At 47.4% G+C, this 14,351-nt stretch overlaps 1 protein-coding gene across 1 annotated transcript in view; it reads left to right on the top strand.

Annotated features, from left to right (window-relative positions):
- Positions 1-568: 568 nt before the first annotated feature.
- The window catches only part of LOC311115481 (voltage-gated delayed rectifier potassium channel KCNH8-like), a gene marked incomplete at both ends in the record, with an annotated part of 51,411 nt that continues 37,628 nt past the window's right edge, over positions 569-14,351 (top strand). Inside the window, one exon of the mRNA XM_084190648.1 lies at positions 569-644. Within this exon, the coding sequence (XP_084046774.1) occupies positions 569-644 (76 nt within the window). The remainder of the gene's footprint in view (positions 645-14,351) is intronic.

Consider the following 14,351-nt stretch of genomic DNA (forward strand, 5'->3'; position numbering starts at 1 on the left):
CTTATTTTATTCAAAGTTTAACGTTATGTATTGCTTTTCTGACGAGAACAAAAGAGAATCTTAAAAATATTTATAAAGTAACCAAGTTAAAAGAAAGAGAGAGAAATAATACGTTGCCTATGGCTACAACATATTCACCCTTTCAGCCAGTTAAACATCGTTTGCTTGATGGCAGAGAGTGTTGTAGCCTGTTTAATTGATCGCCTCTGTCGTTGCACAGTGAGAAATTAAGATCATTGCAATCCAACGACATAATAATGAAACCGCTGACGGAAAGCCCGTTCCCGCGTCTGGCTTTCCCGCTGGCATCCCCGAGTAGCTGTTACCTGAATTGCACCTGCAGGCGTCACATCCACTTGTCACACACATACACACAGACGGTTCCAGGGAGCGCGGATCTCTCATACACGCTCACTCTCCACTCGATTGCAATCGGGTTGCAACAATTTACCACAGACGACTCCTTGATCTCTTGGCGGATCAGTGTTAACGGGCGCGCCTCACATTCGGTCGGCTCACACCTTTACCTCCGTGACTTTGATGGGGACTTGGGCAACAGGGAGAGAAAATGCCTGTGATGAAAGGATTACTTGCTCCTCAGAACACGTTTCTAGACACCATAGCCACACGGTTTGACGGCACACGTAAGTTTGTTATCTTTCTATTTGATTACCTTAACCTATAGGCCTTCAGTTAGGCTATTCGTTCCGTCTCAACCCGTTTTTTTGCACCTGCTTTCTAATAAGCAATTAGATTGATGGAAATTGCTAAATCAATTAGTAGGGAGATGCCTTTTAGGCATAATGTGTATTTCCTCCTAAAACAGCCAGTGAAATCAAAACACTGCAGTAACAGTGGCTGACGTTAATGCAGGTGGTAGGATATATTTCGAAAATTAATTTTTTCTCCTCGAGATGGAATAGCATAGGTTTAGTTGCTCTTGGTGCACAGGGGTATAGGCTTTATTTGAGTGGGCTAGGCTACAGGTAGCCCTTTGCTGCAGTCAAATGACTAGTGGCCTCATGGGTGGAACGTTGTTAATATGTATCATAATTTAATAATAATAAACATTATTTAAAAAAAACTGCTGAAAATCTGGTGTTTCTAACGGGTTTGTTATATTGCAGTCTTCTGTAAAGTGTAATATTGGGATGCAAACTCAAAGTTGAAGACATTTCAACTTTATATCTGGCATGATACAGGTGTCTTCTTTTTTTAAAGCCCATAACCATGTGTGTGAGGTGTAGCCTATATTTTGGTTTCAAAGTAGATTTGTTTAAGACTACCAAGAAACACTCTGTGTGACCCCGATTTAGCCCACTGCAGTAGAAGGATACAATACTTGGCACAGTAAGATTTTTTTGGTTGACACTTCATAATATGATGGAGCTGGGCGCGAGCGCTAGCCTACTGGTCTACGGCCGTAGCACCACTGACAGCAAAGTTCAGCACCACGGACAGTGAATCACCCTCACAAGGGGTTCCGCTTTGACTCGCGCCCACTCAAACTCTACTAAACAGCAATCCTATCAGGCTAGACAATGTCTAAACCTCGAGAATAGTCTACTCTACTCTGTAAGCAAGTTTACAAATATTCTTGTGCCACTATTACACATTTTACTAATAGTTCCTACACTAAAAATAAAAGTATCCTTTAGGGATTCTTCAAATTGAAACTGTGGGGGAACCCCTATAAGTTCTTCAAATAACCCCTTTTAATGGATCCTTGATTAACCTTTTGAAGAACCTTTTGGGGTTAATTTTTGAACTACCCCCTATTATCGTTATTATTCACAATGTTTTAGTTGTCAGTGTTTATTATGATTTTAGTGGCAAAGCAGAATAAAATAATCCAAATATGAGGTAAACTCGCAGAAGAGCCCCATCCAATGGGTATATCCTCTGGCGTATTGATGTTAATGTGTTGATGTTCTCCATATCCATAGCCAGAATTATTTTGCAGTGCATGGTGATCAAACAGGTTTCCTGTTATATTCAGAGGTGTAGGGAGGGTTAAGTCTGTGAATAATAAAAAAAAGTAATTATATAGATGATTAACAAAACATGCACACAACAGTATTCATACCTTGGTTTATGTGGTAAATGTGAATAAAAAAACTGTTTTGATAATGGTTTTCATACACATACCTTGTCCATAATGTAGAGGCCTATGGGATTTTCATTGAAGAGTTAAGGGATGAGGATTGTACATGTGATCTGCATAACATACCAATACCAATTGACATACCTTTGTATGCCTCCTTGTCTGTATACCTGCAGACACAGACACAAAAGTGAGCTGTTCAGTCATCTGCACCCAATACAGCTAGCCTTCAACATATTCTTATAGCATACATATTCTTACCTCTTTGTTGATTGATATCCATTGAATTGTGTCCATTTTCTGTTTTAGAAAGATTTGCACAAATATGAAAAGCTAGATGGTATCATTATAAAACAATATCAATTTAGATCATACAACGGACAAACCTTACCTTAAATTGAGGAGATCTTTTAATTTTTCAGTTAAGTGCCTGCACCTGCTGTCCTTTGAAATTCAAATCCAAATGTTTCAGTTGGGCAGTTAGGTTCCTGCAAGAACCCCCATCGATGAACCCCACCTCCTATGGGGTTCTTGGAAGCATCTCTCGGGGGCAATTTTCAGTGCCAAGAACCCTAAGGTTTCCTCAAAGAACTTTGAGGATCTTAGAAGAACCCTTGTTGAACCCCTAATTGTAAGAGTGTAGTCCTTACATGAAAGCAGTTTTGAAAGTTTTTTCAGATGACATATTCAGACCAACACATTCAGTGGAATGACCATTTATTATTTCCAATCTCTGACCTCCAAGTCCCGTGGTGAGTACAATATTCCCCCTGCGGCACTGACAGTAGCAGTTGCATCTCTCAAAATGAATTGGTCGGCGGCACCATTACAGCAGGTGGGTTCGCTTCCCGAGACAGAGGCACACGCGGGCGTCTTTAAAACGACTGATTTTCTCATTCTTTCTGCTTCAGTCCTGATAAGACATCCATTTGCAGTCCGGGTGGTAATATAACCGTCCTTTGTTCGGGATTTTAGAAGTTTGCAGTGCAGTTTAATGTTGCTTGTTCTACTGCATTAACTCCAAAATTAGGCAGTTGTTTTCTGCATCTGGACCAGAATATGCCTGCTTCTCCTCTCTTGCCCACTCCTTATGGAATTGTCATGCCATTTCATATTTGGCTTGACAATGCTGATGGAATAGGCAAGAGCACAAACAGATCTGGGACCAGTCTAGGCCAGAAGTACCCCGGAGAACTGTTTCTGAATCTTTAACTGGTCACAGAAAGGAGATGGCTCCCACTGTGGTGTAGCCTATACTAACTAGCAGGTTGAGGCCTATGTTGTTGGCATATTTATTATTATTTAATTTGTCTCAGCATTGCTCATTTCAAGTCATTCTTGGGAAACAAGTCACCCTAACAATAACACTAATTCTTAACTGATTTACAATCTTCTTCAATGGTAGCTCCCATTTTGGCTTACTGTAATGAGTGGAAACCAGACAGGCCTATATACGTAGCATGGAAGGAACATCCTGCATCCCACTGCTCTTATTCTGCTGTGTGAGTTGATAAATGGCTGTGACTGCTATGGCGTCACCACGGACTAACAATAGTCCATACTGCTTTATTCCAGACCTCATAAACAAATAGCAGGAAGATTGAGTGTCACACCATGTTATTTCAGAGGGACAGCAGGTAGCTATGTCTGTTTCCCAAATCGCACCCTATTCCTTATGTGGTGGACTACTTTTGAACAAGTAGTGCACTGTAACGGGAATAGTGTGCCATTTGGGACGCACACGATCCTATCTTAACAGTCTCGCTATGGAATTGAGGCTTAACCAATACAGTACTGCAGTGAGCTACACCACAGCACCCCAATGAATACACCACCGTCCTTGAGCTGCAGCAGCCAGGAACCTGGAATTAACAGGGGTTGGAACTGGACAGGGTAACAAAATGGAAGCAGTGGAGCCTGTGCAGACAAATTGGGTCTGGTGGCTGGTGCCCTGGTCTGACTAGATGGCCAGAGGGGGAAACTCTACACAGGCCTGGTTCAGGGGCTGATGGTGATGAGCCTTCTGCTCTGACGTCATAGTACTGTGGGCCCAGATGAACAGGAAGAGGGAAGAGCTGTCAACTGGCTGACAACATTGTTTGGATTGTCCCCTATAGAGATTCCTTCATTGAAAATAATGGACTCACCCGTGTAACGATATGTGGCAAGACCGGTGTCCCCTATTAAGCCTCCTCAGACTGCACATGCAACAACTGGCTTACACAAGGGGCTGCTGAACATAATTGGTAAAAAATTGTTGTTTTCATGTCAAGACATACAGTAGACTCTAATGGATCAAACTTAGTTTGTTGATTTCGAGACAAAAACCTGCTGACTGAGGATCTGACATAACCACACGTGTATGTGTGTGTATGTGTGTGTGTGTCTGTGTGTGTGCGTGCATGCATGCATGTGTGCATGTGTCAAGATGTGAACCAACGGGATGTTGAAAAGGCCATCTCATGAACAGAGCCCTCTCCTGTGTACTAGTGCATGTTCAGCTGGTACACCATAAGAAAATATCACCTATCATGTGACATCATCATCATCAATCCATGTTTTGTATATTTTATGTAATACCAGTTACAAGTCATTACTCACTTTTACAATGTAGAATCCACTGACTCAGATTCAGGCATATAGCTTACACATTGGAGAGACATTACGATAGGCCCACGCTATGTGTACTGAATAGTATTGCGCTACCTTTACATTTAACTTCAGTGGTTCGTGGTTCTGTATGTCTCAGTGGGAAGAGCATGGTGCTTGCACCGCCAGGATAGTGGGTTTGATTCCTGGGGCCAGACGTATAACGTATGCACGCATTACTGTAAGTCGCTTCGGATGAAAGTGTCTGCTAAATGGCATGTACAGTGAGGGAAAAAAGTATTTGATTCCCTGCTGATTTTGTACGTTTGCCCACTGACAAAGACATGATCAGTCTATAATTTTAATGGTAGGTTTATTTGAACAGTGAGAGACAGAATAACAACAACAAAATCTAGAAATATGCATGTCAAAAATGTTATAAATTGATTTGTATTTTAATGAGGGAAATAAGTATTTGACCCCTCTGCAAAACATGACTTAGTACTTGGTGGCAAAACCCTTGTTGGCAATCAGAGGTCAGACATTTCTTGTAGTTGGCCACCAGGTTTGCACACATCTCAGGAGGGATTTTGCCCCACTCCTCTTTGCAGATCTTCTCCAAGTCATTAAGGTTTCGAGGCTGACGTTTGGCAACTCGAACCTTCAGCTCCCTCCACAGATTTTCTATGGGATTAAGGTCTGGAGACTGGCTAGGCCACTCCAGGACCTTAATGTGCTTCTTCTTGAGCCACTCCTTTGTTGCCTTGGCCGTGTGTTTTGGGTCATTGTCATGCTGGAATACCCATCCACGACCCATTTTCAATGCCCTGGCTGAGGGAAGGAGGTTCTCACCCAAGATTTGAGGGTACATGGCCCCGTCCATCGTCCCTTTGATGCGGTGAAGTTGTCCTGTCCCCTTAGCAGAAAAACACCCCCAAAGTATAATGTTTCCACCTCCATGTTTGACGGTGGGGATGGTGTTCTTGGGGTCATAGGCAGCATTCCTCCTCCTCCAAACACGGCGAGTTGAGTTGATGCCATAGAGCTCCATTTTGGTCTCATCTGACCACAACACTTTCACCCAGTTCTCCTCTGAATCATTCAGATGTTCATTGGCAAACTTCAGACGACCCTGTATATGTGCTTTCTTGAGCAGGGGGACCTTGCGGGCGCTGCAGGATTTCAGTCCTTCACGGCGTAATGTGTTACCAATTGTTTTCTTGGTGACTATGGTCCCAGCTGCCTTGAGATCATTGACAAGATCCTCCCGTGTAGTTCTGGGCTGATTCCTCACCGTTCTCATGATCATTGCAACTCCACGAGGTGAGATCTTGCATGGAGCCCCAGGCCGAAGGAGATTAACAGTTATTTTGTGTTTCTTCCATTTGCGAATAATCACACCAACTGTTTTCACCTTCTCACCAAGCTGCTTGGCGATGGTCTTGTAGCCCATTCCAGCCTTGTGTAGGTCTACAATCTTGTCCCTGACATCCTTGGAGAGCTCTTTGGTCTTTGCCATGGTGGAGAGTTTGGAATCTGATTGATTGATTGCTTCTGTGGACAGGTGTCTTTTATACAGGTAACAAGCTGAGATTAGGAGCACTCCCTTAAAGAGTGTGCTCCTAATCTCAGCTCGTTACCTGTATAAAAGACACCTGGGAGCCAGACATCTTTCTGATTGAGAGGGGGTCAAATACTTATTTCCCTCATTAAAATGCAAATCAATTTATAACATTTTTGACATGCGTTTATCTGGATTTTTTTGTTGTTATTCTGTCTCTCACTGTTCAAATAAACCTACTGTCACGGTTTCGGCCGAGACTGCTCCTCCTCCTGGTTCGGGCAGGCTTCGGCGGTCGTCGTCCCCGGAGTACTAGCTGCCACCGATCGATGTTTCATGTTCGTTTGGTTTTGTCTGGATGTTGTACACCTGTGTCTTGTTAGTCCTCGTTAGTGTCCTATTTAGTTCTCGTTGTGTGTGCTTGTCGTTGTGTGTGATTGCGCTTCTGTTTCGTGTTTGGAGCTACATTTTTCCCTCCAGTGTTTTGGAGAGGGTTGTTTGCACATGTTTGTGCGTTATTTGTTTTGTCGCCTGTGTGCGTCGTGTATTTTGCCTTCGGGCTGATTGTGCTTCTGTTGTATATATATATAATATATATTGCACTAAAGCCTTTGGACTGAGCCTCTGCGTCCTGCGCATGATTCCTACACCACACCCACCTTCAGCACGCCATGACAGAATCACACACCTTAATGGAATCAGCAGGATCGGCAGTGACGCCTGTGTCGCTCGAGGAGCATCTCCGTGGGCAAGAGGACCAGATCCGACAACTGGAGACCGCTCTACAGGAGGTAATCAACATCATGCACCGATGGGAGGCCAGCAGGGTACCCACACCTCCACCTACCCTGTCCATCCCATCGGTCGGTCCACCAGTCCCAGGTTCGGAACCCAGGGGGATTCGGCTCTCGCTCCCGAGGGCGTATGACGGAACAGCTGCCGGGTGTCAGGGGTTCCTCCTGCAGGTGGAGCTCTACCTGGCCACTGTACACCCGGTGCCCTCGGGATACGAGAGCGTTTCCGCCCTCATCTCCTGTCTCACGGGCAAGGCGTTGGAGTGGGCTAACGCCGAGTGGAGGAAGATGGACGCCAACACCATCACCTACGCCGAGTTCTCCCGCCGCTTCAAGGCCGTGTTCGACCATCCACCTGAGGGCAAAGCGGCGGGGGAGCGTCTAGTCCATTTGAGACAGGGGAGGAGGAGCGCTCAGGTGTTCGCTCTAGAGTACCGGACTCTAGCGGCGGATGCAGGGTGGAATGAACGGGCTCTCATCGACCATTTTCGATGTAGCCTACGAGAGGACGTTCAACGTGAGTTGGCCTGCAGGGATACCCATCTTACCTTCGACCAGTTGGTCGATATGTCCATCCGTCTGGACACCCTGCTGGCCACCCGTGGACGTCCCGAGGGGAGTCCGTTCATTCCGCCCTCCGGCACCTCCGAGCCGAGCCCTATGGAGCTCGGGGGTGCCGGTGCTAGAGAACGGAGTAGGAAGAGCCCGAGGGGGCCTGTCTCCTGCACCAAGTGCGGTCGTGGAGGGCACACTACGGCCAGGTGCTGGGGAGGGTTCTCCGGGAGTAACGACAACAGGCCACGCACTGGGGGGGCCTCCCAGGTGAGTAGACGTCCCACTTACCCAGAGCTTTCTGTTGCACACTTTTGTATACCTGTTTGTTTTCCACAGGTTGCACCTCATTCCCAGCATAAGGCGCTAGTAGATTCAGGCGCAACTGGGAATTTTGTTGATCGTAAGTTTTGTTTTGAGTTAGGGATCCCTCTCCTACCTGTTGACAAACCTTTTCCCGTTCATGCCTTAGACAGCCGCCCGTTGGGGTCGGGGTTGATCAGGGAGATCACAGCGCCACTTCGGATGTGTGCGCAGGGGGGTCATGAGGAGACTATACAGTTGTATCTGATCGACTCTCCTGCGTACCCAGTGGTGCTGGGGATTCCCTGGTTAAGCACCCATAACCCTGCTATTTCGTGGCAACAGAGGGCTCTCGATGGGTGGTCTGCTCAGTGCGAGGGGCGATGTCTGGGTGTTTCCGTGGGGGCGACTTCGGTGGAAAGTCCAAACCAAGTGCCCGCACTGCACATTCCGCCTGAATATGGGGATTTAGCACTCGTGTTTAGCAAAACTAGGGCGACGCAGTTGCCTCCTCATAGACAGGGGGATTGTGCGATTGATCTCCAGGCAGGAGCAGCGCTCCCACGGAGCCATGTGTATGCTTTGTCTCAAGAGGAGAGAAAAGCTATGGAGACTTATATAGCCGAATCTTTGAGACAAGGATACATTCGGCCCTCCACTTCTCCCACCTCCTCTAGCTTCTTTTTTGTGAAAAAGAAAGATGGAGGGTTGCGCCCGTGCATTGATTACCGTGGTCTCAATCAGATTACTGTGAAATACAGTTATCCACTCCCTCTGATTGCGACCATGACGGAGTCATTGCATGGAGCGCGGTTTTTCACAAAACTGGATCTCAGGAGCGCGTATAACTTGGTGCGCATTAGGGAGGGTGACGAATGGAAGACAGCGTTTAGTACCACGTCAGGTCATTTCGAATATCTCGTCATGCCATATGGGTTGATGAATGCTCCATCAGTCTTCCAATCCTTCGTAGATAACATTTTCCGGGATATGCAGGGACAAGGGGTGGTCGTGTACATTGATGACATTCTGGTGTACTCGTCTACCCGAGCCGAGCATATAACCCTGGTGCGTCGTGTATTGAGGAGGCTGTTGGAGCACGACCTATATGTCAAGGCAGAGAAATGTCTGTTTTTCCAGGAGTCGGTCTCCTTTTTGGGTTATCGGTTGTCCGCGTCAGGGGTGAGAATGGAGGTGGATCGTGTGTCCGCTGTGCGTAATTGGCAAACCCCAACTACTGTAAAAGAGGTGCAGCAGTTTTTGGGCTTTGCGAATTACTACCGGAGGTTTATCCGGGGTTTTGGACAGGTGGCAGCTCCCATCACGTCCCTTCTGAAGGGGGGTCCGGTGCGCCTGCAGTGGTCAGCCGATGCGGACAGGGCCTTTAGGAGACTGAAGGACCTGTTTACGTCGGCTCCGGTGCTAGCGCATCCGGATCCCGCATTACCCTTTCAGGTCGAGGTAGACGCGTCTGAGGCTGGTATAGGGGCCGTTCTCTCTCAACGGTCCGGCACGCCACCTAAACTCCGCCCCTGTGCCTTTTACTCTAAGAAGCTCAGCCCGGCGGAGCGTAACTATGACGTTGGGGACAGGGAGCTGTTAGCTGTAGTTCAAGCCCTTAAGGTGTGGAGGCATTGGCTTGAGGGGGCTCAACACCCTTTCCTCATTTTGACTGACCATCGGAACCTGGAGTACATCCGGGCAGCGAGGAGACTGAACCCTCGCCAGGCTCGATGGAGTATGTTTCTCACCAGGTTCGTATTTAAAATCACGTACATCCCTGGGTCCCAGAATGGTAAGGCAGATGCGCTGTCCCGGCGGTATGACACGGAGGAGAGGTCCGTTGAGCCCACTCCCATACTACCGGAGTCTTGCCTTGTGGCACCGGTGGTGTGGGAGGTCGATGCCGAGATCGAGCGAGCGTTGCGTACCGACCCCAGCCCTCCACAGTGTCCTGAGGGTCGGAAGTACGTTCCGCGCGAGATTCGGGATCGACTCATTTACTGGGCTCACACGTCACCCTCTGGACATCCGGGTATCGGCCGGACGGTGCATTGCCTTAGCACTAAATACTGGTGGCCCACTTTGGCTAGGGATGTGAGGGTTTATGTCTCCTCCTGCTCAGTGTGTGCCCAGTGTAAGGCGCCCCGACATCTGCCCAGGGGTAAGTTACAACCCCTGCCCGTTCCACAACGACCATGGTCCCACCTCTCGGTGGATTTTGTGACAGACCTTCCCTCTCTCAGGGGAATACCACCATCCTGGTTGTTGTGGACCGGTTCTCTAAGGCCTGTCGTCTTCTCCCTATGTCGGGTCTTCCTACTGCCCTACAGACCGCTGAGGCCCTATTTACCCATGTCTTCCGGCATTACGGGGTACCCGAGGATATAGTGTCTGATCGAGGTCCCCAGTTTACCTCTCGTGTTTGGAGAGCGTTCATGGAGCGTTTGGGGGTCTCGGTTAGCCTTACCTCAGGGTACCACCCGGAGAGTAACGGGCAGGTAGAACGTGTCAACCAGGATGTGGGTAGGTTTCTGAGGTCGTATTGCCAGGACCGGCCGGAGGAGTGGGCACGGTACATTCCCTGGGCCGAGATGGCCCAGAACTCTCTCCGCCACTCCTCTACTAACCTAACCCCCTTCCAATGTGTGTTAGGTTACCAGCCGGTTCTGGCACCTTGGCAGCAGAGCCAGATCGAGGCCCCTGCGGTGGATGATTGGATGAGGCGCTCGGAAGAGACGTGGAACGCTGCCCACGTCCACCTGCAGCGGGCCGTCCTTCGTCACAAGGCGAGCGCCGATCTCCACCGCAGTGAGGGGCCGGTGTACGCACCCGGAGATCGAGTCTGGCTCTCTACCAGAAACCTACCCCTCCGCCTGCCCTGCCGGAAGCTGGGTCGGCGGTTTGTGGGGCCCTTTAAAGTCCTGAGAAGATTGAACGAGGTGTGTTATAGATTACATCTACCTGTTGAGTATAAGAATATTAACCCCTCGTTCCATGTGTCTCTTCTCAGGCCGGTGGTAGCTGGTCCACTCCAGGACAATGAGATAGGGGAGACTCCTCCGCCCCCACTGGACATCGAGGGGGCTCCGGCGTACACCGTTCGGTCCATCTTGGACTCTAGACGCCGGATGGGGGGTCTCCAGTATCTCGTGGAGTGGGAGGGGTACGGCCCGGAGGAGCGGTGCTGGGTGCCGCGGAGGGACATCCTGGACCCATCTCTCCTGTCGGAGTTCCACCGGGACCATCCCGCGCGCCCTGCACCGCGTCCTCCTGGTCGTCCCCGAGGCCGGGGTCGGCGCACGGCTGGAGCCGCGCGTCAAGGGGGGGGTACTGTCACGGTTTCGGCCGAGACTGCTCCTCCTCCTGGTTCGGGCAGGCTTCGGCGGTCGTCGTCCCCGGAGTACTAGCTGCCACCGATCGATGTTTCATGTTCGTTTGGTTTTGTCTGGATGTTGTACACCTGTGTCTTGTTAGTCCTCGTTAGTGTCCTATTTAGTTCTCGTTGTGTGTGCTTGTCGTTGTGTGTGATTGCGCTTCTGTTTCGTGTTTGGAGCTACATTTTTCCCTCCAGTGTTTTGGAGAGGGTTGTTTGCACATGTTTGTGCGTCATTTGTTTTGTCGCCTGTGTGCGTCGTGTATTTTGCCTTCGGGCTGATTGTGCTTCTGTTGTATATATATATAATATATATTGCACTAAAGCCTTTGGACTGAGCCTCTGCGTCCTGCGCATGATTCCTACACCACACCCACCTTCAGCACGCCATGACACCTACCATTAAAATTATAGACTGATCATTTCTTTGTCAGTGGGCAAACGTACAAAAGCAGCAGGGGATCAAATACTTTTTTCCCTCACTGTGTATTATATTATTATATATTAGTGGGTAACATTGGAAATAGTTAATTGCCTTAATTACTTACCCAAACTCTCAGTAGAATGCTCTATAATATTTCCAATAGTACTCCTCTGTCACAACCATTCTGCAGATTCCAATTTCCCCCCTCAACGCCACGAGCACCTTCACCACCAGACAGGTAATTACATTTACGTATTGACACACTTTTTTAGAGAGAGGTGTGTGTGTGTCGGCTGTGGTACGGCTGCATCTGTGTGTGTCTGTACCTGTATGTGTATGATCATTTGTGTGTGTGTGTGTGTGTCTATGTGTGTGTGTGTCTATGTGTGTGTGTGTGTGTGTGTGTGTGTTACGAGAGGAGAGCAGACGAGTCCCATCCGGTCATTAACTTTGCTTTAAAGAAGCGTCTATAATTTAGCCATTGGAAGATTCGCCGGGGGATTGCGATGATTAGAGTTGGACGGCAATGAGTGTTTGAAGCTGGCTCAGGTCTGGCTCAGGTCTGGCTCAGGTCTGGCTCAGGTCTGGCTCAGGTCTGGCTCAGGTCTGGCTCAGGTCTGGCTCAGGTCTGGCTCAGGTCTGGCTCAGGTCTGGCTCAGGTCTGGCTCAGGTCTGGCTCAGGTCTGGCTCAGGTCTGGCTCAGGTCTGGCTCAGGTCTCAGCCACAATAGAGAGAACTGTTACATAGATGGAGATCACAGTGGTTCACCTCTCTGTGAAGAGGAACAGTGGTTCACCTCTCTGTGAAGAGTGAACAAGGGTTCACATCTCTGTGAAGAGGGCCAGTGGTTCACCTCTCTGTGAAGGGGAACAGTGGTTCACCTCTCTGTGAAGAAGAACAGTGGTTGACCACTCTATGAAGGGGAACAGTGGTTCACCTCTCTGTGAAGAGGAACAGTGGTTCACCTTTCTGTGAAAACAACCTTTCAAACAATCTTCTCAGGGGTATTCTTCCCACTTAGTGTGATTAGCTTGACCCAAGTCGCACCTTGAGAAACTATGAATTAACTTATTACGTGGTTATTACACATGTATTACATGTTTAATCCTTTATTTATATGAAAGACACTTAGAATGGTGATGACACAAGTGAAAGAAGGCAGTTAAAGGGACAATCAGCAGTTGCTACATCCATCTTTGGACTTATTAATGATATATACCCATTGATTCTTGAAGAATATACTGTAACTTATAAATGCCTCATGAGCTTAGTTGAACTGTCGTACCTCATCAAAACCAAAAATATTAGGTTGTTTTACGCCAATGTTTGTAAACAAAGAAAATGTAAACAAACATGGTTCAAACTATAATTTTGATATCATAGATGGTCAATCCTTGCATCCATAGCTCTGTCTTTAAATTTGAGCCTCATCCCTCAGCTATTTACTGAACCATGGGTGGGGAGGCTGCTTTGTTATTGTTTCTACTGTGGAATTTCTCTTTAAGGAGACTAAATAAGATGTCAGCACACACTGTCAGCACACAACCATTGGCCTCATTCTAAGGTCACAATACAGTATAGCAACCAAAACATTTAATCGGAGAGACTCCTCTGTTTCCTCTAGAAAAAGTCAGCAGTTCCATAGAAATGTGGCTTCTTCCAGGAGTTCCGAAGTCCTGTCTGTCATCAATGACATTCCACCTTGGTAACAGACTGTCGAAAACGATCGCCAAACAGGGTTTCACAAACGCAAGTCTGGGCAGAGACACATTTTTTTATTTAATTAATTGTTTGAGAGGGAACGAGAGAGGAGGGAGAGTGAGAGAGAAAGAGAGAAGGGGGGAAGAGAGGGAAAATTGATTTGATAAATAGTGAGAGAGGAGAGCGGGTAATCGAGGGACTGAGAGAGCGAGAGAGAGAGAGAGAGAGAGAGAGAGAAAGAGAGAGAGGTGACCCCCTTACAAATGACAGGAATTGATCAAATGTAATGACTCCAGTAATGTTTCTAGTGGTGTGAGCCAATGGGATTTGATGATAGAGAGCTAAGGAAAGCTACAGTATGATTAAAACTGAGGGGTTGTCTAATGATTTGCACTCTTCAATTACTCAGTGTGAGAGGATAGTAGTTAAAAGGGCTTTGCGTATGCTTTCATGTAAGTCAGAGTCTAAGTCAGTGTGGGTACGTGCATGCGTGAGTGTGTGTGTTTGAGCGTGTGTGTATGAGCATGTGCATGCATGTGTGTGTGTATTTTGGCACTTTCCTCAAGATAGATTCTGTACTGTGATAATGGATTAGTAGAGAGATGACTGAAGTCATGAATGGGGAGGAGACTCACCTGATCAGCTGGAAATGAGTAAGCTACCCTCCAGACTGTCTGTACTAACATTGATTACCCTGATTTATGCTAATAAAACCACATTTATGTTGTTCTCTAGGTCTTGTAATATTGACCCCGAGGACCTGTGTATTTGCATATTAAAGGGAGCCCAAATTGAGCAAGTTCCCCATTATAAGTACTATTTGGATTGACGATAAGGTCTCTTTTAAAACACATTGAAAAACTGACAAAAAAGCTGAGAATTAAGATTGTTTTCTTTTATAGATTATTATTATTATTATAAATCCTGCCTCACTTTGGAAAGTAGAA

Source organism: Coregonus lavaretus (genome assembly GCF_964263955.1).
Source record: "Coregonus lavaretus genome assembly, contig: HAP1_SCAFFOLD_2120, whole genome shotgun sequence".
NCBI lineage: Eukaryota > Metazoa > Chordata > Actinopteri > Salmoniformes > Salmonidae > Coregonus > Coregonus lavaretus.